Below are 26,492 nucleotides of genomic sequence, written 5' to 3'. Positions count from 1 at the left end.
CACATAGCTTAAAAGTTCACTCATCAGGGGACTGATGACCAGCAGCCCCCTCTGGAGTGTATGTTATATGGAAATCAGGTTTGCTTCTGTTTCATGTGTGAAATTACCTTAGGTGTTAAATGTTTCTACATTTAATACTCTGGTTTCCGAGATGTATGCTCTGTATCCTACAGAATGCTGAGTTCTTAGCCATTGTGCTTAACAAGTGCCCTGCATCTCATCTTGCAACTAGTCTGATCATAAATCCTTGGTGTGCTTAGACTATATTCAGTGATAGAAGGAAATTAGGAGAAAGCCTTGAATTGTGTCGCAACACAGGAACAGATAATGCCTTCTCTGGTATATTTATAAAAGCAGCATACATGGAAGGACAACAGCCGCCTCTGGCTTACTTTCTGACCTTGGGAGTTACCAAGACTGACATTCCTCTGAAGTCATGTGACCAAGATTGACTGGCACAGATGTCACCAATGTAGGGGAGGGGCACAGGAGTGGCCATTCCGACTGAATTTCATCCCAGCCACTTAGGATTTGTCTCTTCTTTCCTTGCTGTAGTTTTTTGTCTTCCATGTCTTTTGTTCATGGATTTGGGTTGTAGAATGCTCTGATAGGACAGCAAGAAGCAAGATGCTAGCCTAGAAGATTAGGATGGGTGCCCTGAGACCTTGGTGGCTTTATTTGCCATTTCCTAATGGCATTCCTTCATCTGAATCGTCTGAGGTTTGTGTGGTCCTGAACGTCCTAATCACACAATCCATCTTCCAGTTTTAGCACCAACATTATTGTGTTCTGCGGTGCATCTATTGTCCTGGCAGGTTGGTATACGAAGCTCTTGAGCACCAAGGAGATGGGTCAAGACCAGACAAAGCAGCAGATAGAAAAAGGACTCCAACTTTACCAGTCCAACCAGACAGAAAAGGCCCTACAAGTCTGGTTGAAAGTTTTGGAAAAGAGCACAGACGCTGCTGGCAGGTTTCGAGTTCTGGGGTGTCTCATCACTGCTCACTCAGAGATGGGCAGGTACAAAGACATGCTAAAGGTAAAGCAGATTTCAGGCTGAATGCCTGCTCTTTTTTCTTGCTGTGCTACAAAGGGGATGGGAACAGTAGTGAGAAAGTGGGACGTCAGACAGCAGTTCAGCAAATTATTATTATTATTTGATATATATCCCGCCCTTCCTCACAGCAGGAGCCCAGGGTGGCAAATTGCAAATACAGTGAGCTTGGATTTGGTAGAATTGCTTGTATGAAGTCCTGCAAATGGCTTAGATTTGTAAATTGCTGTCCTGCATCTCTTCTCCCAGTCCCTAGTCCCCAGAAATTTGTAGACTGCTTCTTTTCTGTATTTGAATTCTGGGAATGTAAATACGCTAGCCATAGCATATTACTCTGCAGATTGTTTAATTTTGTAAAGAGATGTGAACAAAAGAAGAGTCTTGGTGGATCATACCAAAAGCCAATCTAGTCCAGCATCCTATTTTCCCCTGGGAAGCCCATGGGCAGGACTCCTGTTGTTATTTCCTGGCAGTTGGTATTCAGAGACATGCTGCCTGTAATCCTAGAGACAGTAATACAGCCATCAAGATTAGCAACCATTGGAGGGTAACTGCTTTGCAAAAAGCCAGCCAGTGGTTTATGTCTGAGATAAGACTTTAAATCAGATCTTCCAGAATCATAGTTCATTCTCTTAATGGCCACTACATGACACTAGTTCTCTTGAAGGCAGAAGTGGCTAATCTGTGGCCCTCCAAATGTTGTTTCACTCCAGTTCCCATCAGCCCCAACCAACATAGCCAATGTAAGTTGTAGTCCATTGGTGGGGAACCTTTCAGCCAAGCCATGCCCACTTGCCCTAGACATGATGTCTTCTAGAACTACATTGTAGTCCAGCCTTTCCCAACTAGTGGGCCACCAGATGTTGCTGGACCACAACTCCTATCAGCCTCAGCTAGCATTGCCAATGGTCAGGAAAGATGGGAATTCTGGTCCAACAACATCTGGTGGCCCACTAGTTGGGAAAGGCTGTCCTAAACACTTATTTGCTGGTGCTGCAAGTTCTAGGATTCAGCTTAAGACAACTTTTCTCTTATAGACCTATATGAGTTATGGAACATGCCGAGTGAAATCTGAGTTCAGGCAAAATATGTCTGTCTGAGATTTCTTGCCTTCATTTTAAAAGAATTTGCAGACTATTCTAGACATTACCTCAGATCACCTGTGTCCAACAATATTGTCATGGTTAGTCACCCTGGCTTTAAGACAATACTGGATGTTGAGGGGAAAGGACAGTATAAATGTCTGCGGGAAGTTTACTTGTGTATCGTGGGTTGGATGCTGACCAGTATGCCTTCAACAAAGACTAAGTTTCATTAGTGGTTACTTCAGTAAAATACTTGGGAACCTAATTTCTTGCCCAAGACCAAGTGATGCACAAAAAGGAGATTCTCAAACCTAAACTGGTATGTCCAAAACAAGGGTAGATAGATATGATCCTGCCTTAAAAGAGCTCATGGTCCAAATAGGCAAGGACACAAACTCAAAGAGAGGCTGATGAGGAACAACCAGTGAGTCATTCACATAGAGTTGTTTAATGTCAGTTCCTCAATCTGGTGTTTTGTTTTTAATTAATCTTGTGACATCTTCCACAAAGCAACTGCATTAGTCCCTGTGTGAGTGTCTGAACAATTCAGTATATCTTGAAGAGCTGACACTTATGACTGAAAAAACAAAGGAGAGGTTCCCAATGATACAAATAAACACGCCAAAAATGCCAGAACCAATAATGAGGATGTGTGTGCAAGCCTTGACTAGGCCAGGTGTCATTTTGACCGCTAGATTACAGCAGTTGGAGGGATTACCTATCCTATTGCAACTATCTGTACTGATTTGACTGAATCCAACAGGGAGTATAACAGAATATCATCTGCTTTAAAATGAAACTGAAGCAAAGAGGGATTGCCATTTGATACATTTCTTGTACTTATATCATCCATTGTTTGAGAAAGTGTGAAATGAGTTGGCAATCTTGGAGAGCTCACTACTGATATTCTTCAGAGTCCTATTTCATTTAATTTCCATTTGTTTTGTATTTACATATTGTTTTGTTCACTATTATCTGTGTTTTGCATTTTTGTACCTATTAGATGACAACAGAAACATTGCTTTACTCCCAAAAGGAGGAGCTTAATAATCCTCATATCCATTCATAGTGGCCAGGAGTGTTCCAGTTTGCAAATTAGGGCTATGTCCAGCAAGAGTCAAATCTCTGTTACACCTATGAGACTGCAATGCAGCTGAGAAGAAAGGGTCTGCATCCTTTCTATGTTGAAATGGTTGCAGAACACAGGTGAAAATCCTCATGGATAACATGAGGGAGGTTAAAGAACAGAGCAAGACATGGCGGATCTGAGTTTGATGTGCAGAAAGAGAATAGGGAGGCAAAATATGGCAATCTTAGAACCGTACAGTAAGAACATTGAATTTTGATGCAGTACACAAAATAGAGTAGATGCCTTGAGAAGGACTAGGTATATTCAGAGGAGCAGGCAGAGCTTTGAGCAAAACAGAAGACTGGGCAGGCAAAATTGTAGGGGCATGATGGGATTAGTAAAAAGAAAGTTGAAAGGCAAAGTCAAGAGGTCAAATCACTCCAAAATGCTTGGGAGTAGTTCAGTGTTAGAAGCACAACTGGAGTGCACATCAGGAAAGGTACCACTAGGGTCAAGAGGATGCCAGTGTGGTGAACAAGCATAGTCAAAGATACTTTTAGCAGCAAGAAACCTTCTTCAAAAATATGGAAGTCTTGTCCAAATGAGGAGAACAAAAACAAACACAAACTTTGGCAAAAGACATTCAAGCACACAATAAGGGATGCTAAAAAAAAAGAATTTGGAGAGCACATTTCTAAAAACAAAGACCTAGAATAAAAAAATATTTGAATACATTAGTAGCAGGAGACTGTCTAAGGACCCTTGGATGACAAAGGGTCATCTATGGATAAGGAGCTTGCAGAGAAGCTGAATGCATTCTTCACATCTGTCTTAACAGCAGAAGATATAGGGCAGATCCCTGTGTCTGAACTAACTTTTGCAGGAAAGGAGTATGAGGAACTGAGGCAGATAGTAGTGATGAGAGACAAAGTTCTAGGCCTATTAGACAAAACAAAAACTGACAAATTGCCGGGTCTAGATGGCATCCCAGAGAGTTCTCAAAGAACTCAAATGTGAAATTCCTAATCTCCTGCAAAAATATGTATCTTCTGCCTCAGATCTACCTCCATGCCTGAGGGATCAAGGGGGGTCCTGGAAACTACAGGCCAGTTAACATCTGTTCCAGGAAAACTGGTGAAAATCATTGTTAAAGATGAAATAACCAAGCATATAGAAGAGCAAGCCTTGCTGAAGCAGAATCAGCATGGCTTCCACAAGCTTAAGTCGTGTCTCACAAATCTATTAGAGCCCTTTGAGAGTGTCAACAAGCATATAGATAGAGGTGACCCAGCCGACATAGTTTACTTGGACTTCCAAAACGTTTTCAACAAAGTACCTCACCAAAGACTCCTGAGTAAGCTTAGCAATCATGGAATAAGAGGAGAGGTCCTCTTGTGAATGAGGAACTGGCCAGGGAACAGAGTATGAATAAATTAACAGTTCTCGCAATGGAGGGTTTATTTATTTATTTATTTTATTATTTTATTTACACCCTGCCCTTCCTTCCAGCAGGAGCCCAGGGTAGCAAACAGAAACACTAAAAACACTTTAAAACATCATAAAAAGACCTTAAAATACATTAAAAACAAAACGACGTTAAAAACATTTTTAAAAAAACATCTTTTAAAGAAAGGGTTAAAGATATTAAAAGACATATTAAAAGCAATTCTAACACAGACGCAGACTGGGATAGGTCTCAACTTAAAAGGCTTGTTGGAAGAGGAAAGTCTTCAAAAGGCGCCGAAAAGATAGCAGAGATGGTGCCTGCCTAATATTTAAAAGGAGGGAATTCCACAGGGTAGGTGCTGCCACACTAAAGGTCCATTTCCTATATTGTACAGAATGAACCTCCTGATAAGATGGTATCTGGAGGAGGCCCTCACCTGAAGAGCTCAGTGATTGTCTGGGTATATAGGGTAAGACGGTCTTTCAGGTATCCTGGTCCTGGCTTTGTACACCAGAACTAGAACCTTGAACTTGACCCGGTAGCAAATGGGCAGCCAGTGCAGTTCTTTCAGCAGTGGGGTGACATGTTGGCGATACCCTGCCCCAGTGAGCAGTCTCACCGCTGCATTTTGCACTAGCTGCAGTTTCTGGACCAACCTCAAGGGCAGCCCCACACACAGCGCATTACAGTAGTCCAGCCTAGAGGTTACCAGTGTGTGGACAACAGTGATCAGGCTATCCCGATCCTGAAACGGCCGCAGCTATCTTACCAGCCAAAGCTTGTAAAAGGCACTCCTAGCCACAGAGTCACCTGGGCCTCTAGCAACAATGATGGATCCAGGAGCACCCCCAGACTACGGACCTGCTCTTTCAGAGGGAGTACAACTCCATCCAAAGCAGGCAACTGACCAATTATCCGAGCTCGGGAACCACCAACCCACAGCCCCTCTGTCTTGCTAGGATTCAGACTCAGGTTATTGGCCCTCATCCAGCCCACCACCAAGTCCAAGCACTGGTCCAGGGCTTGCATGGCCTCTCCCAATCCAGATGTTACGGAGAAATAGAGCTGGGTGTTGTCAGCATACTGCTGACACCTTGACCCAAAGCTCCTGATGACTGCTCCCAAGGGTTTCATATAGATGTTAAACAGCATGGGGGACAAGATGGTACCCTGCGGCACCCCACAGCACAACTGCCAGGGGGTCAAAAGACAGTCACCCAATGCTATTCTCTGAGAGCGACCTTGGAGATAGGATCGGAACCACTGTAAAACAGTTCCTCCGATACCCATCTCACCAAGTTGGCCCAGAAGGATACCATGGTCAATGGTATCAAAAGTCGCTGAGAGATCAAGTAAGAATAACAGGGTCGCACTCCCCCTGTCCTTCTCCCGATAAAGGTCATCCATCAGGGCAGCCAAGGCTGATTCAGTCCCATAACCAGGCCTGAACCCAAACTGGGATGGGTCAAGATAATCTGTTTCATCCAAGGGTTGTAGAAAATAGAGTCTCCCAAGATTTGGTATTGGGAACTGTGCTTTTTAACTTGTTCATAAACAATCTAGAGTTAGGGGTTAGCAATGATGGGGCCAAGATTGTTAATGATACTAAATTGTTCAAGGTGGTTAAACCAAAAAGCATTGCAGAGCTTCAAAAGGGCCGTTCAATATTGAGTGAACCGGTGGTAAAATGGCAAATGCAAATTATGAATGTCAGGGCAAAAAAATCTTAATTTTACATATATTCTCATGGGGTCTGAACTGGTGGTGACTGACCAGGAACGAGACCTTCTGGTCATAGTCGATAGCTTGATGAAAATGTCAACCCAGTATGCAGTAGCTGTGAAAAAAGGGCAAATTCCATGCTAGAGATCATTAGGAAAGGAATTAAAAATAAAACTGCCAATATCATAATGCCATTATACCAATCTGTGGTGTGAATGTACTTGGAATACTGTGTACAGTTCTGATCACCTCATCTCAAAAAAGATACTGCAGAATTGGAAAAGATTCAGAAAGGGGTCACCAAAATGATCAAGAGGATGGAGCAACTCCCCATAAGGAAAGATAGCAGCATTAGGGGCTTTTTAGTTTAGAGAAAAGGTGAGTAAGAGGTGAGATGATGGACATTTATAAAATTATGCATGGCATCGAGAGAGTGGATAGAGAAAATTTTTTCTTCCTCTCTAATGACTCTAGAACCAGTGGACATCCAATGAAGCTGATTGTTGGAAGATTCAGGACAGACAAAAGAAAGTGCTTCTTCATGCAGCACAAAGTTAAACTATGGAATTTACTTCCACAGGAGGCAGTGATAGCCACCAACCTGGATGGCTTTAAAAGAGGATTAGACAAATTCATCATTTAAATTTATATCCCACCCTCCCTTCCAAAGCGAGCCTATTGAGGATAAGTCTACCAATGGCTACTAGCCTTGGTGACTATGCTCTTCCATGGTAAGAGGCAGCATACTTCTGAAAACCAGTTCCTGGAAAACTGCAGGAGGGGAGAGTGCTCTTGCACTCAGGTCCTACCTGCAGGCTCCCCACAGGCATCTGGTTGGCCACTGTGAGAACAAGATGTTGGAGTAGATGGGCTATTGGCCTGATCCAGCAGGGCTCTTTTTATGTTCTTATGAGTAGAAAGGAGGAAAACTCTCTCTCTCTCTCTCTCTCTCTCTCTCTCGTGTGTGTGTGCGCGCACACACACACCCCTGAAGGCTCAGTGTTGACTAAATGAAGAGCACCTTAAGGAAAAGTCCTAAGAGGGTGAAAATGAGCCTTGAGCCTTGAGAGAAGGCAAATGAGCACTAAGCATTGCAAGGAGAAGTTAGAAGCCTTGTGAGGGGGGAAAAATCATATTGGCTAAGCCGTGTGAGAGTGTAAAGGTCATACTTTAATGTATAAAATTATGTTGAAAAAAAGAAATGATTGTTTACCTATCCTCTAACAATAAGAGCCAAATGAATGGCAGTCAGACTGGGGAAGAACTAAACACCTATCAGCAGAGGTGCCTGGAGAATGAAATGCTTCATCTTAGAAGAGAAAAACAAACATTTACCCAAGCAGAGAGCAGTCGTGGTGATTGTATGTAATTCTTGTGTGAAACACCAAGAAAATAATAACAGTTATTAGTATTATTTATTCTCTGTGGTGCAATGGGATTTCCATTTCCTTTCCTCCTCCCTGTGTGCCTGCAAAATCTGCTCAGAGCTGCTGTAGAGCTGATTTTGAGGGGACAGGAGAGGAAGAAGAACCTCCATTGCATTTACAGAAGTGCATTGCACCAGCGGATCTGTAGCGTTGGATACGGAGTAGTAGTACACATTGCAAGAATAGGTGATTATTTCAAGGAAAGATGAGTTTTGAGGAAGGATTTGAAAGGAATAAGGAAGTTCTAGGCATAAGGGCCAGCAAAGGGAAATGGGTGGAAGTGTGTCAAGATGCAGGAACCTTTGGAAGGATGAGGGTGGCAGATATGGATGAGTAAAGGTCACAGGAAAGTACGTCAGGAAATAAGTATGGAGGGATAGGGAGCAGCAAAGTGATGTAGGGTTTTGAAGATGAGTGGAGGATTCCAAAATGTGGGTCATGTTTCAAATTTACTAAAATTTTGACAGGATCTTTTAAAGGTTTAAACAATGCTGCCAAAACCTTAGAAGAAGAAATGAGACACCAGGTTTGAAATGCCATACTGAATATATCAATGTAGCACTAAGTTGCTTGTTCTATCAGAGCAAGTATTTCTCCTTGTGCAACAGAACATTCCCTATTCTCCTCCCCCAGCACATCCCCTAAATCTGTTCTGGGTTTTCTCCCAACCTTCTGGAATAGCTTTGGAGGTGACAAGGGGTGTGCATGGAGAGGAGGAAAGAGGGGGGAAATCATGTCATACTAGCAGTAATGCTTGCCTGCGTGCAGCTATTCTGTTGAATACTGCCCATCCCCCCACATCTACCCTGAAGGGTTTCCCAACTGTTCATAGCAGATTTTGAACATGCGCAAGGGGAAAGCCTAGAAGGTGAAGTCCTGTTGCCCAAGTGGAAGGTTGTTGCAGTGCACGCACAGTGTTGGATATCAACCTAACATTAAATCTAAAAATAATAAAATAAATACGGAGGAAAATTCCTGAAACATTTAACATAGCTAAGATTATATCAGCTGTAATGCGTGCATCACTAAGATGCTGGAAATGATACCGATATCTTGCCTTCAATACTTGACAATCTAAATAAAGAGGCCTGTACTAAGTTTGGAGAACCTTCTGAAATAAACAGTTTATAAACAGAAGACCTTGCCAAGCATTTCTGAGTGTCAAGATGGCACTTAATTCTTTGCCTAAAATCCAACAGGGAAAGCTGGTTTTAATTAGCTTGAAAACAACATGGTTGCACCTTTTTTAACACTAAAGGAGAGAGCACTGTTGGCTTGTGTGTGTTGTTGTGTGAAACAGCATACATTACGTTGGAGTTAAGTTGAGCGAGAAACTTCTTCAGAGCATGTTAAGAGTCTTTATTGAAAGACATTAAGGCCAGAGGCTTAAGAGTAAATACATGTAGAGATTCTTCAGTCACCCCCCTTCTGGTACATCTCTCTCCATAGATAAACACAAAACGACAGCCTCTCAGCTCAGAGGCATAATTCAGAAGAAGAAACACACAGACTCTGTTAGAACTTTCCCAGTCGCTATCAGATGGCTACCATAGCAACGGCCCTGGCCATCCGTTCCCAGATAGGGCATAGACATAACTCCCCCTTAACCACAGTTACGTCTTCACACTTGCAGGCTTCATGGAAAACTACTAGAGACAGTAATGCCTACTGGTCACCAGCCCAACAGCTCCCCTTTTTTTCATTAAGACTGCAAAATACACATGAAATACATCTCCATAATACATAGTCATACAGTCATACATTTCTACAATACCTCTAGCAATACATTTCAGTACATTGCATTTTCAGTTCAGTACAGTTCAAACTTATATCTCAGTACATAGCAGTACATTTCAGAAACTCTCTGTACATTTAGCTAAAACGTTGTTCAATCAAACTTTGGTTCAACACATGTCAAATAAAGTGTCTCAGGATCCATGTCTACAACTTTATTCATGCCAGGACTTGTTATTAATCCCACAGTAAATCTGTCAGGCGGTTTGCCTAAATTCGCTCTCGTGGAGCGTCTTAAAGGAACCAGAGCCTCGGCTCTCTCTGCCCCCCCATTTGTGCTTGTACTTGGCACAACCTGCGCAGGAGCTTCCATTTCCTCAGCTTTTCGTTTCTTTGATCTGCGTTTTCCAGAAATGAGCTCATTCAAAGCATCTCTGAGAGGTATTTGTGTACCTTCCACTTTAATGTCAACATCTGGCTTAAATTTCTGTCATTGTGTTCGTGTGTCATTTGTTCCTGTAAGAAGGACTGTCTCCCTTTGATCCCAAGGCTTTTCTGAGACTTTAATGCTTCTGCTCAGAATTAACTGCTGTGTTTCTGGACACCAAACTCTGAAATATGCATTCTCTTGTGCTCTAGGTGCACGTTTGCCACGTCTCTTACCCTGTGGCTTGTAAACTCGGCTGCGATGCACTCTTTCAGGCATCAGCCTGACTGCATTACATGAATACTGTGGCTGTGTGCTTTTAACAGCTGTCTTCTTACAGCTCTGGCGGTCATTCCCTTTCCGCCCCATTAAACTCAAGGTATCAGCACACTTCACACCCATGGACATTTTAAACTGTGAATCATCAAGGCTTCCCTGCAAACACACTTGATCTCCCCTCATTACAAAACATTGGTATTTGTGAAACAAAATTGAATAATTACAACTCACCAGTTTTCTAACTGATAAAACATTATGAGCCAATTCCGGAACGAACAAACAGTCTGTCATTATGCCAAGCTTGTCAAATTTCACCAGACCACGTGCTTTTACAGATTTCCGTGATCCATCAGCAAGTAAAACAAAGTCCTGCTCATCTGTAGACGTGTAAAACAGACTCCTGTCTTTGATTAATATATGGCTTGCTCCGCTGTCGACAATAAAGTTAATTTGTTCCAAGTCTTTAGACTTCTGTTTACAAACAAAGTTCACACTGCCCTGCTTCAAGCCTCCATACCTGGAGTTTCGCTTGACTGCACAATCTTTACGGAGATGCCCACGAGCCCCACTGGCAAAACAAGACTTCAGCCACTGCTGCTCCCGCTTGTTTTCCTGTCTGCTTTCGGCAGCCTGCTCCGGTTCGGCACATTTCTCCTCCTTGCTTCTGACAGCGTCCACCGGCTGGGCTCTCTGCGCCTCCTGCCTCCACTGCCATTCCTGGGACAATTCCTGCAACGCGCCCCACATCTGTTTAGCCGATGGCTCATCTCTCACACACATCAGTTGAGAATCCGATAGAGCCAAGATTATAAACGCCTGCGCCCTCTGGTCTCGACGCTTCCAGGCCGCGGTCAGTACCGCCGGGGGTTTTTTCTTCAATCACGTCCCATAAATCCTCTGTTATCAGCAAAGCCCTCATCCTCGGCTTCCAGCTGGCAAAATTCTTTTCATTAAGCCGTTCCATCGGCAAGCCTCCCCCAGACAGGTTTACAGCCATGTTGCTCACCTCTGTCTGGTTCAATCAATCAAGCTGCCCTCTCTGGAACTCCGTCTGCCATTCAGACCAGCAACTTACTCCGGTGTAATGCGCTGTGGAGCGCAACCATCCTCTGCTACCACTGTTGGCTTGTGTGCGTTGTTGTGTGAAACAGCATACATTACGTTGGAGTTAAGTTGAGCAAGAAACTTCTTCAGAGCATGTTAAGAGTCTTTATTGAAAGACATTAAGGCCAGAGGCTTAAGAGTAAATACATGTAGAGATTCTTCAGTCACCCCCCTTCTGGTACATCTCTCTCCATAGATAAACACAAAATGACAGCCTCTCAGCTCAGAGGCATAATTCAGAAGAAGAAACACACAGACTCTGTGAGAACTTTCCCAGTCGCTATCAGATGGCTACCATAGCAACGGCCCTAGCCGTCCGTTCCCAGACAGGGCATAGACATAACTCCCCCTTAACCACAGTTACGTCTTCACACTTGCAGGCTTCATGGAAAACTACTAGAGACAGTAATGCCTACTGGTCACCAGCCCAACAAGCACATGCAAAAGATCTGGATGATGAGCAATGTAAGTTGAATGGAGACTGCTCTCTTGGATGAGATTCCAGGGATCAGCATCCTAGCTGCAATTAATCCTTTTCTTACTGAGGGCTAACAGAACGGAAACAAGTGTCACATTAAGGAAACGAGTTGCCACGGCTGCTTTTTTCCTACATGAAAGTGAAGTAGCCCGTAAGCAAGGAAATAAAACAGAGAGAGAAGGGTTTTGTTTTACTTAATTATATTATATTTGAGGTTTTAGCCATTTCATCTCTCAGGGCACTTGCAGATTACCTGTTTATTGAGCATTCATCCTGATTTGTTTGTGGAGAGGTTAAACGGAGCTGGCTATTTAATATTGATTCTGATTTGTTCGTGGGGAGGTTAATGACGTTGCACCAAAGCAAGTGTTATTCCATGCTCTCCAGTGCATTTCCTCACCACTTTTCTTCTTGCAAAAAGTCAGGTCTTTTTGGGGAAAAACTTTTGTTGCACAACACCTCCCAGTCAACTATAATTATGCAACCTGAATTTGCCAGTATGTAGCTGAATCCCACTCAGCAATAGCAACAATCTGGAAGCACCCTCAGACATGTATCCCTCCCCCCACACTTGCTTGTAACGGTTTTCTTAGGCCATTAGCCCTTTATCACCTATAACCTTCAATCAAATAAAGATTAAATAATAAAAGGGAATTGGAAAGCAGCCATCAATTTTTACCACCATCTCCAAAGTGGCCACAAAAATGACTAGTACTATTTGGGGGCAGCTGTAAGCCAAACAGTGGCAGACTCTGAGGCAATGGGAAGGTTGGGCCAGAGAATGATGAGAGTACTTGGTTATGACAGTATTTTGTGTTTGAGAGGGAGACCTGCACACCTATTTAATTATTTAAGCAGATTAATTTCTTTAAAGTTACAGTATTTAATGTAGTGAAAATAAGCCAAAGCTATTGATTTACGGAGCAAGTCATTCAACTCTAATACTGCTGCCATCCTCTGGTAACGGTCATTGAATCCCCCCCCCCATGAACTGAAATATCTAGAAATATAAAAAGGATGGGTAGGATAATGGATATCTGCGGTTGTACTGACAGTTATCTTCCCTGAACTTCCCTTACACAGAATTTCTGGGACAAATCATTGGTTAGGCGGTACATTAACTTTAACCTGCAACAGTCTGAATGGAATCATTGGGAAGCATGGTAGTACAAGTGTAAACAATGGGGATTAGTTATGATGCACATTGAGATTCCCCTCCATCCTTTGTCTCATTCTGTGGCCATTGCCAGCTCTTCTTTCCACCTACATTTGACCCAGATAATTACTTTGTCAAGAACATCTCTTGTATCTTTATTCATCTATTGTGGCTTTTTTATGAATATCTCCATAACTCCAAGCTCTGTAATGTGGTTTGTTCTCCTCTGAATACATCATGGTATGGTTTTTAGCAACAGAATAGATGTTTGTTTAAATGTGCTGTTCTCTACTGGAAGTTTGCAGTTGTGCAGATTGACACAGCCCGGGAGCTGGAAGATCCAGACTACCTTGCAGAGAGCTACCTGAATCTGGCACGGAGCAATGAGAAGCTCTGTGAATTCCAAAAAACCATATCCTATTGTAAGACTTGCCTGAACATGCAAGGAACCACAATGAGCCTGCAACTCAATGGCCAAGTCAGCCTCAGCATGGGCAATGCCTACCTTGGTCTCAGCATCTTCCAGAAGGCTCTGGAGTGTTTTGAGAAAGCCCTACGCTACGCACACCACAATGATGACAAGATGCTTGAGTGCCGTGTCTGTTGCAGCTTGGGCAATTTCTACACACAACTCAAGGTAGGTACTGCTCAAATGGGGATGGGAGGGAGTGCAGTTCAGAAGTTGGGCAACACCAGGGGAGTAGGAGGAATTGGAGACATTTGGTCAAAGGTCTTTGGTTTGGCCATGTAGTACACATGCTGACATGAGGGAAACATCCCAGGGAAAGGCAGATACTTTCCCACCCACCCACTCCAGATTAGAGCCCACTAAATTAAAACTGTCACAATGTGAAGAAAGTCGCTTTGAAGAACAATGGTATGCAATGTGGATGCGGTTTCCCCATTACTACCAGTAGGAAAGTTTATAAATCTGGCAAGTTTTATATTCTAATTTATGAATAAGATGATGGAATTAAACAGCTGTTGATAAAGAGACAAACATATCCACTGCACATGCCATATAATTCATGCACCTTACAGCCTGGCCAATTAGGGATTTAGGTGCCTAGGTTTCAACCTGCTTGCAGAACCAGATACAGGTGCTGTCATTATTATCTTGGCAAGCTGTTTGCTGCTCCATAAGCAGTCTAAACTGTCTTACGCCCGCCCACCTAGGCCTCTCTCCTTGCTTTTGCCTCTTGTCTTTTCAAGGACTATGAGAAAGCCCTGTTCTTCCCATGCAAGGCAGCTGAGCTGGTGAACGATTATGGAAAGGGCTGGAGTCTAAAGTACCGAGCAATGAGTCAGTACTACATGGCTGTGGCCTATCGGAAGCTGGGACGCTTGGCTGATGCAATGGAATGCTGCGAGGTACAAAGAAATGAGAGAAATTAGGACTCTGTAGATCAGCAAGGGATGGACCATAGTTCATCTACCTTGGGGGCAAAAGGTCCAAGGGGAAATCCCTGGCATCCCCAATTAAAAGAATCAGATAGCAAGTAATAGGAAAGACCTCTGTCTGAGAACTGGAGAGCTACTGCCAATCAGAATAAATAGTACTGAGTTAGATGGACAAATAGTCTGACCTGGTACAAGGCATCTGAGAGCAATATATTTCTTGCAGCTCCTATAATTATAACCCATCCCTTCACTTACTGATCTCTTGGGGCCATTCAGTAGTGAAGAATGTGCTCTCCAGGGCAGGTGGGGTACAAGACCTACATAGTTTTATTTCAAGTGGATCAAAGTTCTTTGAACAACCAAGATCTAGAGCAGCCTTTCCCAACTAGTGGGCCACCAGATGTTGTTGGACCACAACTCCCATCAGCCTCAGCCAGCATTGCCAATGGTCAAGAAAGATGGGAATTGTGGTCCAACAACATCTGGTGGCCCACTAGGGAAAGGCTGATCTAGAGTGTGATTGAAAAGGTTAAAATTCTGACTCTGAGATTTTCTTGCTAGGAGTCAATGAAGATTGCCCTTCAGCATGGAGATCGTCCTTTGCAGGCACAATGCCTTCTCTGCTTTGCTGATATCCACCGCAGCCACGCAGATGTACAGGTAAGGAACACACACACACTCATATGAAGCAGAGCAAAAGCAATCTGAAGGTAAAGTTGTAAGCCCTGGAGCTTGATTGATCTCTCTTCTATCACAGACAGCATACCCACGCTATGATTCCTCAATGAGCATCATGACCGAGATTGGAAACCGTCTGGGACAGATTCAGGTGCTCTTGGGTGTGGCCAAGTGCTGGGTTATTCAGAAGGAACTGGACAAGGTCAGTGATAGGGTGAACTGAAAAGTTGAACAGATGGCACTAGATTCCCCTCTGGTCCCTTCAGTCTGAACTCTGTTCCCTAAATCGTAACAACTACCATTCAGGGGAAGGGCCCTGGCTCAGCAGTAGAGCATCTCTCTTACACAAAGAAGATCTAAGGTTCAGTCCCTGTTATCTTGTTGGGACTATGAGAGATTCCCGTCTGAAATCCTGGAGAGCCGTTGCCAGTCAGTGTAGACAACACTAAGCTAGATGGACCAATGAACCAACTTGGTATAAGGCAGCTTCCCATGTTCCTATATAACTAGACCCTTGCAGTTACCATATTTAATATTTTAGTACTGGTAAGGCTAGCCTGTACCAGCCCAATGCTGTTCCTGTAGTCTGATTTTAATTCCCCACAATGCATGCAAGAAAAGCCCCCTAATACACTAATATAGCAAATGGGGGCAAGCAGGGGAGGAAGAAAAGCCCTGTAATTTCTTCCGTAGGTAGTCAGTTTGCTTCCTGGTGATGCAGTGCCATTTTTTAATATAAATACATATGATGGTCCTTGTCATGGCACTTCTGTATTGCTACAGTTCTGTGCACATTTTACAGAAAGCTCCGGTATCCAGTTCTGACCAAAGATCTTTGGTTACTGTCGTGGTGCATAGGGAAACAACAAAGATTATTTATTTATATTTATTTATTTATTAAATTTTTATACCGCCCCATAGCCGAAGCTCTCTGGGCGGTTCACAACATCAAAATATCAACATACAATTTAAAACCATACATTAATCAATTAAAAAAAAACATGACTCATTGAATTTCCAAAAAACCTATACTAAACTAAAATATTAAAATACTAAAAATACTAAAATGCTAAATGCTACAATACAGAATGCTAAAATGCTATAATGCCTGGGAGAAGAGGTAGGTCTTAACCTGGCGCCGAAAAGACAACAATGTTGGCACCAGGCGTACCTCATCAGGGAGATTATTCCACAATTCGGGGGCCACCACTGAGAAGGCCCTTTTTCTTGTTACCATCCTCCGGGCTTCCCTCTGAGTAGGCACCCGGAGAAGGGCCTTCGATGTTGAGCGCAGTGTACGGGTAGGTTCATATCGGGAGAGGCGTTCCATCAAGTATCGTGGTCCCAAGCCGTGTAAGGCTTTATAGGTTAAAACCAGCACCTTGAATCGAGCCCGGAAACATATAGGCAGCCAATGCAAGCAGGCCAGAACCGGTGTTATATGTTCGGACCGCCTGGTCCGCGTTAACAATCTGGCCGCTGCATTTTGCACAAGCTGCAGTTTCCGAACCATCTTCAAAGGCAGCCCCACGTAGAGCGCATTGCAGTAATCAAGTCTAGAGGTTACCAGAGCATGGACAACTGAAGCAAGGTCGTCCCTGTCCAGATAGGGGCGTAGCTGGGCCACCAACCGAAGTTGGTAGAAAGCACTCCGTGCCACCGAGGCTACTTGAGCCTCAAGTGACAGGGATGGTTCTAAAAGTACTCCCAAGCTACGAACCTGTTCCTTCATGGGGCTAATTAGGAGTTAACTGTAAAACATTAAGATTACCTGTTCCAATAAAATACACAGCACAGTGGTTTTTATTTTAGGGTTAGTGAGTGTGAAGGGATAGTGAAGAGGCAGAGCCAGTGCCTTCCTGCTCAGATCTATTCATTGACAGTTCACAGACAGCATAATTAAGGATGCCTTCATGGCAAGGATGGGAAATTTGTGTCCCTACATATTATTGAACTTCATCTCCCATCAGCCCCAGCCAGCATGGCCAATGGGCACAAAAGATGGGAATATAGTCCAACACCTGCTGGAGGGCCACAGGTTCCCCACTCCTGCTTTATGTAGGGAAGGCGCTCCAACCCTTTGATCATTTTGCCATTTTTTGCACCTTATCCAATCTGTAATAATCCTTTTTCAGCTGAGGCAACCAGAACTGTACACAGTATTCCAAACGTGGCTGCACCATAGATTTATATAAAGGCATCACAGTATTGGCCATCTTATGTGCTGTTCCTTTCCTAATAGTTCCTAGCACTGAAGTAGCCTTTTTCACTGCCTCTGCACACTTGAGTCGACATCTTCATTGAGCTATCTACTATGATCAGTGATGGGAGTTCAGATGGAAATTTGCATGATAGATGATAAGAATTTTCAAAATAAATATCAAGCTAAACCCAGAGCCTTTCCTTTGAAGCATCTTGACGTGCAGCACAAAAGCACCAGACACAATGCAATTGCTTCTCTCTATTTTGCCATAATACGCAGAGCTTAGCTGAGTCTGTTTCATTTTCCACAGGCGCTAGCAAGCCTTGAGAAGGCTCATGAGCTTGCAGAAGGGCTAGGAAACAAGGTAAGTCCTCATTGTGCTGATTATGGGATTGTCTGCTCTATTTGTTTATCTAAACTAGTTGGGTTGTATCCAACTAAGTCATACACGGAGAAGAGTAACTGAAATCAATTGAAAAAGGGCCCGTTGCAGAAGATTACTGAGCTGAAGTCCCAGAAGCAGCAGCAAACGTACAGAGATTCAGCTAGTTGCTGAATTAATCAGTCCTGTTTTCTGGAGCATAAGGCAGAGTTATCTGCTGACGAAGCAGATAAAGATTGTTCAGGGTAGTTCAGCAAAAGCTTTGCTAAGGATGCAAATCTTGAGGAAGGTCTTGGTGTCTTTACATAGTGGTTTCACAGTCAGTTTCCTTTCACCAGAGTGCTCTGGGAACTGTAGTTCTGTGAGGGAGCAGGGCTAGAGATTTCTAAAAGAATCTACCACACCGCACCAAAGTACAATTCCCAGGCTTCAGGAGGAGCCATTACAATTAAAGTGATATATAATCAGTAAATGTAGCTATGCCATTAGTGGGGACAGAGATCTTAATAAAGAGGGAAGGAAAGAGCTATTTCCTACTATTTATAACTTTCAGGGAAATTGAGTCTGTCTGAGTTACTGAGAAAGTAACTCAGCTTTTACAAGTTGTTTAGGACAAGCAGCAATTGTAAATGTCCACTTACTTCAGTGGGTCTCCTCTGAGTACCTCTGGGATATTGCCTACCGAATCTGGGAGGAGAGACATTTTCATACCATTTATTAATTGGTATGTGTGAGATTTCCACCGTACAAAAAAAAGAGCTATGAGTGATATCCAATATTAGTCATACTCAGCGTAGACCTGCTGAAATCAGTGGACATCCATTTATTTCAATAGGTCTACTCTGGGTATGACTAACACTGGATATCACCCAATAGGCCTTTGATCACCCTGAATGGTGAGGTCCATGTTGGATCATAAAATCCACACAGTTTGGACTTCTAATGTGGAGCAAACTGCCCTGTAAGTCTCTCTCTGCACGTCAGAGAATTGTTAAAATTAGCCCATAGGTGGCAACTCATGACATGCCTTGTAAATTTTCTTTTATCAGCCAAAGGTCCCTGCAGTTGTGCTGGCAGTGTTGTTGTGTGATCAGCACATAACATCACATGTGATGGAGTACCCAGTGATTACTATGCATCATTTACACCCCACATCTCAATCTGCATTGTTAAATTTGTTTTGGAGCAAGATACTGATCTACATCATAAGGAGTTGATAGCTGTTCTGCTCATAGCAGTCAGGGCCACGATAGCTAGACAATGAAAATATTTTAAAATTGTAGACCTTAAATATCAGAGTGTGGCAGACAGCTTTGTTAGAAAATCTCACCCAGCAACTGAAAAAAGTAAGAGGGCAAAGCACATCAGACACATTTGCTCCAGTATGGTTTAGTTCTATTGAATATACTAGTAAAAGAGAACATGGCCAGTCAGCACCTACAGTAGGTGTGGGAAACCTTTGGCCCTTCAGATGTTGCTGAACTACAGTTATCATCACCCCCAGCCAACATGGCCAAAGGTCAAGGAAGATGGGAGTTGTAGTTCAGCAACATCTAGAGGAACAAAGGTTTCCCCACACCTGACCTACCATATATGCCCTTTTGTGGGTGCAATGAAAGGGAAGTCTCCTGGCGTACGAAGCCCAACTATGTTCATAAATCCCTTAAAGAGTCTTCTGAGTGCAACCTGTAAAAGAAAATAATATGAATCATTTGATAAAATGATTTTATACTTACCTGCCTTATTGCTACCTCTCTGATGACTGATGTATTCCACTGTAATTGCAACAACCTCTCCCTTCTTGGTTATGTTGTTGTTGTTATTATTTGTATTACCTCTTAAAATCATTTTTTAAAAAATTAAAACTCTTCAACTACAATAGGACTGTTTTTTAAAAAAGATCTGGGTGAGACATACCAAAGGCTTGGTGACAGGAGATTAACCTTGCTGATGGTTCACCAGTTTTTGGTATACAGGGAGAGCAAGGAGGAGCAAAAGGGGAGACAAAGGAAGAGATAAAGATGTCAGAAAGTTTTAAAAGAGAAAATGTTCTTGTGATCAGGGAATCCAGAGAAAGCCAGTCTAGACCTCTGTAATTTTTTTTCCTGTTAGACTTTCCCCATCTTCCCTCTCCACACAGCTTGGACTGCTGAAGATTCACTGCCTGTGTGAAGGGATCTATCGCACAAAGGGGCAGCAGCGGGAGCTCCGCAAACATGTGGTTAAGTTTCATGAATGTGTGGAAGAAATGGAGCTTTACTGTGGCATGTGTGGTGAATCTATTGGAGACAAGAACCACCAGCTCCAGGCATTGCCCTGCTCCCACGTCTTCCATATAAAGTAAGGAGCAAAAGGGATGGGTCAGATCGTAAGGGAACAGGATAAAGCAAAGGTCTGGAAGAGCAAAGATAGGGAATATAAACTCCCAAAATAGAAACATTTAATCAAGAATGTATGAAACCAGGCTGAGCATTTGGGCTGACAATCTGGACTTCAAAGAGCCATGCACAGCTCTCTGCAATCACCAGCAATCAGCTCATTATTGGTCCTTGCAAAGACTTGCTTAGCGCATAATGCACAGGGCTTTGCAGGTGCAACCCCCTTTTTGGCAAAGCCACGTCTTTACCTGCCCTATACTTGATGTCACAAGCTGGAGGTTCCCCACTGCTGCCTTAATACTATTTAATAAAATGCATGTGCTATGCATGTACACAACACCATTGGGTAGGTACCATGTTGATGAAATGCTGGCATTCTTGTTTCCTGCCTTGTTTTAAATCTCAGACTATGCAGATTTGCTGAAAAATACCAAGTCTGAAACTTGACATTCATAATCAATAAATTGCCCCTAAAGTATTTTCCTTTAATGTATAGGTGTAACAAGAAGAGACAATAGCAGAGGAGGGAGCAGAAATTAGGGTAGGGGTCATTTTGGTCTGTTCCAGCACCAATTTCAAGCTCAAAATTCCACCTCAGAAATTCCATGTCTGTAGCTTTACTCACATGGCATCTCTTTCCACCCACACACTCCAATACATGTGCATTTTTATTGTGTTCCAGTTAATTTCAATGGCACTTGCTTCTTAAGGAAAATGGAGCTAGCCAGTTTCTCTTTAGTTTGCCAGAAGAACCTAACAGCCACTTCTTTTAACTCTTTGTGAAAGGGAAGGAGAAGAGTAAAACCTGCTCTTTTAGGATTGTAAAGAGAGTGGTGCATAATACATGACAATGGGAGAAAACCTTCTCCCTAATAAACTGATTTTAAAAACTGGCTAGGAAGAGCAATTGTTTAGTAGAGATGAATGTTTGAGGCTGTTTGTGAATAAATTAATCCTAATGAAAACCTGGTGTGAGAGGAGAACAATTACTATTACTGCTGTTAATGGAATAGCTCTTGTTTTGTAGTGAAATAGGCAGGAAGGTATATTGCAGTTTATGGCCCAATAGTGACTAGGTCATATTGCACCGCAAACTAGTACTGAAATGGGGGAAAGGGAAGAACTGATGAATTTTGTTTGATATCTACCCACCAAAATGAGCAAACAGAACAATAGAAAATACTTGAAGGTAATCTATTCCAAATCTCTGTCCAAACTTAGTGTAGGATTCTTTGCCCACAAACATGAAGTGAAGTAGAAAGGGGTAATCTGTTGCTGTGAATTACTGACTCCTACATGCATGGTGGGAAATAATGGGAATCACAACAGGCAAGTGGGGAAAACAGGTAAGTGGAGCATTGCTTGTTTTGCAGAAGTATGGCATAAAACTAGGGAAGTTAAAAGAGTAGTTTGGAAGTCTGCTTGTAAACAAAAAGAGCCTGGATGCCAGCATCAAAAGAGAAACAGCAAATGAACTCATGGGCAAGAAATCTTGGCAACCAGAATCTGGCAAGACTAACTTTAGCATGTAGTAAATAGCAGAGCAAATAGCTTAGCCGTGACTAATGGCTAACATGAGTGCATAAAGCACAAATTGCAGCAAATAAGTTGCTTAGTTTTCTTCAATGAAAAAAAAAAGCATCCCCTGTAACAGGTTTGGAAAATAGTGAGTGATACTCAACTTTGCTGATGGAGGCACATGGCCAACAACATGTGACATCACTCTTAAAACATCTGCATTGGCTGCCCATCCACTACCGAGCTAGATTCAAGGTTCTTGTATTAATTTAAAAAATACTGAACAAGTTAGGTCCAGGGTATCTTAGAGACCACCTGAACCCTATCCCAGCTCGATCACTGAGATCTTCTGCTGGAGGGGCTTTGGTCGTCATCCAAATTGATGAGAATCATTTATCACTGACACAAAATCAAGCCTTCAGTCTCATCGGTCCAGTTCTCTGGAATGCTCTGCCAACAGAGATTCAGCAGGCGCCTTCTGTTTTAACTTTGAAATGCCTGCTGAAAACCTTTCTGTTCCAACCAGGCTTTTGCAGGCAATTAAGAAGATGGCTTTTTACAATAGTTGACCTTTGTTTTTACTGTATTTTTAACGGTTTTTACTACACGGGTTTTTTACTTGTTGTAATCCATTTTGATGTTTTAAATAATACAATACAAATATATTAATAAAGAAACAAACCAAGTCATACTCAGAGTAGCCACTGAAATCAATGGACTTGACTCCTTTGATTTCAGTGAGTCTACTCTGAGTATTGATTTGTGTGGTGTGTTTTTTAAATGATACCGTTATTTGCCTTGTTTCTTGTTGGGAACCAAAAGGCAGGATGTAAATTTAAATAATACTATAAACAATATTTCTGTCTCTTAAATACACCCATGAATATAGACAATAACAGAAATCATTGTCAGATCTTTTCCCTCCACAAGGACTAGCTATTTAAATCTGGGCCTTCTTCAGACTCCAGCTTATGGTGTGCTCTACTTGTTTTCCACTGCAGATGCCTCCAGACCAACAGGACACGCGGCTGCCCCAATTGCCGGCGCTCATCAGTTAAACCAGGATTTGTGTGATCTGTTGAATCCATGGTTAAAGCTCATTTGATAGTTTCCAAGTAGCTGGAATATTACAGGCTCATGGTATGGAGAGGGAGGAATCCAATGTGTAGGTAGAGGGCCTGCTGCAGAATGGATGCAACACGTGGACCTACTTCTCTGCTACCCAATGTTTCACATATCTGAGTTGTGGACATCTGGAGTCCTGACATCTCCTTCCTCAAAGCCAGTTATCACATCTGATATGTCACTTCTGTTTCTTGAAGTGAGTTGGTTAGCATGGCCTCCCATGATCCCAGTCCTGTCATGTTCAGCTGCTTCTGATAGCTTCCACCAGGGCCAATTCTGACACTGATACCACACACCTTAATTTTTTTTATTCATTCCTCATGGGAAACAAAATGATCATGGCAACATACTGTTTCTTGGATGATGCAGCTCTGTTTTCTTGTATCTGTGGAGAGCCACCAGTCCCTTTCCAAGTATTGCTGTAAGATACTTTCTCTTAACATTGTGATCTAGGTTCTTTCTCATAACACATACTGGGTGCCTAGCAGCAGTTCCCTATATATGCTTTGGAAAATTAATGGAATCCATAGTATAAAATAGGGTCCTTTGATGAGCTCACCTAGCTTATCAAATTCAACCTTCTTTCACCTTGGAATGTTCAGATCTGTGATGTCTCCCACCTGTCTTTCAGCAATGTGCTTCAGGAGGGGGGGGTGTCTGCTTTCAGTGTAAAGGTGCATACTTGGGACTCTTCCCAGAGTACTGGATTCCTTTGGCCTGTGATCCACTCTGTTCTGTTCCCACAGAACATTCATTTGCTGCATGGACTACAAAGGAACAGCCTCTCAGGCCAGGGTGGGAGAAGGTCTTGGGGAAAAGGTTTTGTTTTATTTCTTTGCCATAGTATTGTGACGTTATATAGACAGAAGCAGTAATCTGTCTGCAATTATGTTGTCAGCAGTATATTTATACTTTCTGTAAACTGGTATACTGGAATCAATAAAGGCATATCAGCCCACAGTTCAGTGTCTTCAAATTAACTTGACACAACTGTCTTCCTCCACCTATCCCTTCACTAATTAAAAGAAAAGTAGACAAACCATTGCTAACCCAGTAATACATGCTATGGTTAGCATCTTATTTATTTTTTTAACAAAATTTATAAACTGCTTGAATGTAAAGACCTCTAAGCAGTTTAAACATTAAAGTGATCAATAAAATAGTTAAACAAGTAATTTAAAACATATTTAAAACAATTAAAACAGGTACTAACTAAAAACATTAAAATAAATCAACTTCTATGTATCTGGAAAAGCTTGCCTAAATAGAAAAGTTTTATCAGGCACCAAAAGGAAAATAGCGAAGGCGTCTGCCTGGTGTCAGCAGCCAGGGAGTTCCAAAGAGTAGGTGCTGTCACACTAAAAAAACAATTTCTTACAAGTGCAGAACAAGTATTATGTGGCACCTGTAACAGTGCCTGTTCTGCAGAATGAAGTGCTTGAGTGGGCACATACAGGGTGCGGCAGTCTCACAAGTAAGCTTATTTATTTATGTGTTGTTGCATTTCCTGTTTGTTTTTTGTTCATATCAAACCAAGAGAATAGGAGGAATGGGTGAACATAGGTTTTAAATAGCTTCATTTTTAATGTCAGACCTATTTGAGGGCAGCAGGAAAAGACTTGTGAGCAATCTTAAATGCTGGTGGGGTGTGTGTGATGAGTATGTTTGACAGGGTTTCTGTGGATTTCTTATGCTCTGCAAAATCACAGGAGACTTTGCAAGAATTCTTTTTTGGTACCAGCTCAGCCCAGCTCTTTTTAGTTTATAGCAAGCTGAGGAGATTGGGGTGGGGGACAGAGAGAAAAAAAAAGATTGTGGGTGGTATTCAATGCTAGTCCTACTCAGAGTTAGACCCACTGAAGTTAATAAACGTGACTAACATAGGTTCATTAATTTCAAGTGGTCTACTCTGAATAGGACTCGGGGACTTCCCAGGAGGATCGCTCCGCCTGTGCTGCCTCTGGGACAGGCTCCCGTCTTGGTGGAAACTTTTTCAGTTTTAAAACCAGTCAGAAGGGCTTTTTGACCGGGGAAAATTTCTTCCGGATAAGGAAGAAACGTAGAGATTTTCCACAGAGCTTTGTTGTGTTTGTTGGAGGCTGGAATTCTGCGAAAGAAGGTCTTCCAGCAGCTCGGACGGAGCTAGGATTTCCAACCAGCTCAACTGATTAAGTGAGACTTTTTTTTTCTTCAAAGAAAAATGGATTAACAGGCAAGCATTCTCCTGTCTTTTCTCATTATTTTGTTATCAATACAGCTAAAGAGATTTGTCAAAGAACCAGCAATTAAGAAACCCTGGGTGAGTCATAGCTTTCTCTTTTATTCACGGAGCTAAGGGGAAGAAAATAGAAATAGTTTATCTTTATTTTTATTGCAAAAAGCTGGCATGGAATTCAGCATGATAAAGATTACAAACGGCTGAGGGGTTTCTAATTTAAAGAGAAATGTTTTTTTTGATTTATAAGACTTTTGAGTAATATATGTCTGGGACTATTTTTTCCAGTTTACTTTTTTTTTTTTTTACGAATCTGCTCATTCTTCGTGCTACTAATTATTTGGATGCTGTGAATTAAAGTTGTTTTGGCACTTTTGGACATACAAGAGATAAGGCAGTTCGTCTTGTCTAGAGGGTGACGTCAGCTGGCTTGAAATATTAACTCTTTTGTAACTGGATAAAGAAATAAACTGTTCTTTGCTTGGGACATTGGAAATTGAAGGGATTGTGGTTTTTTTTTTGGTTTTAAGAATGACAATCAAGAAGGCGGTTGAGATCATGGATGTACAAGAAGGGACTTTCTCTTTAGATATGTTTCAGAAAATAATGAATGAGATTAAGTTAACAAAACAAGAACTCAGACATAACAGACAAGTGATGATAAGTGAATTTGGCGAAATGAGACAGGAGCTGAAAGAAATTCAGGATTCTATGAGAAAGGAGAACAAAGATAAATTTGGAAAATTAAAAAAGGATGAAAGAAAATTTAAAGGGAAGGTTCAAGCCCTGGAGATTGGATTAAATATGGTCTTGGAAAAAGATTTGGATTTCCTGGCTGTGATGGATCCTGGAGACAAATATTACTGTTTGGAATTCAGCGCTGTCCCTGAAGGAATTGGTGAAGAGATTGGAGATAAAGATATCATCGGTTCGAAAAAATTCATGGACTGGAAGGATTTGATGGAACTTGAAATGGAGAAAGTTTACAGAATTAATTCCTGTTTTGTGACAATGAAAAACCCTTCAAGAGATGTGCTAGTGCATTCTGTAAAAAAGAGGAACAGAGATGCGGTTCTGCAACAATACTTCAGTGATACGTTCGGAAATGATGGCAAGAAAATATTTGTGATGAAGGAAATCCCTATCAGACTCTTATTATATGACTATGACAGCAAGATTATTGGGTGCGTAAAGATGGAAGATGGAATCAACACGGATAAAGGAAGAAGAGCGATTTGAAATTACTGGATTTAATAGACTTGAAGAGTTGGATTAATTGACATGTCTATCTAGAAAAAAATTGATGGACATATATCTCAAGGATTGGAAACTTCTCTTTGACTTTTTGTAGAAGAATAAAATGATATGATGTTAATGAGATTTGATACCAACTAAGGTAACTGCTGGAGGAAGGTGATTTTATAATTTATCAAGAGACAGGTTTGTTATATATTATAGACCTATAGCTGAACTACGACAAATCGGAAGTCAATAGTTTTTTTTTTGTTTCTTTTTATTGTATTAGTTTTAATTTGTGTTTTTCTTTTTGTATTGTCTTGATTTTGAAAATTTGAATAAAAATTAATTGAAAAAAATGAATAGGACTCGGA

The 26,492-nt window shown here is 42.0% G+C and overlaps 1 protein-coding gene across 7 annotated transcripts; it reads left to right on the top strand.

Moving 5' to 3' along the window:
* The first annotated feature begins 514 nt into the window (after window positions 1-514).
* Window positions 515-26,435, top strand: RAPSN (receptor associated protein of the synapse). Of its 7 annotated transcripts, XM_061610994.1 has the most exons (9): window positions 515-1,039; window positions 13,281-13,619; window positions 14,195-14,353; window positions 14,945-15,043; window positions 15,141-15,263; window positions 17,575-17,628; window positions 19,787-19,867; window positions 24,925-24,966; window positions 25,413-26,431. In XM_061610994.1, the coding sequence occupies exons 1-9, from the start codon at window positions 848-850 to the stop codon at window positions 25,434-25,436; spliced, it is 1,113 nt and encodes a 370-aa protein (XP_061466978.1). In that variant the 5' UTR covers window positions 515-847; the 3' UTR covers window positions 25,437-26,431. The 7 variants fall into 7 exon arrangements, with proteins under 7 accessions (XP_061466978.1, XP_061466977.1, XP_061466981.1 ...); XM_061610993.1 differs by having other exon boundaries at window positions 24,925-26,435; XM_061610997.1 differs by lacking the exon at window positions 25,413-26,431 and having other exon boundaries at window positions 22,544-25,004.
* Window positions 26,436-26,492: the final 57 nt, after the last annotated feature.

This window comes from Rhineura floridana, chromosome 2, assembly GCF_030035675.1.
Source record: "Rhineura floridana isolate rRhiFlo1 chromosome 2, rRhiFlo1.hap2, whole genome shotgun sequence".
NCBI lineage: Eukaryota > Metazoa > Chordata > Lepidosauria > Squamata > Rhineuridae > Rhineura > Rhineura floridana.
This window is presented reverse-complemented; position numbering and strand designations above follow the sequence as displayed.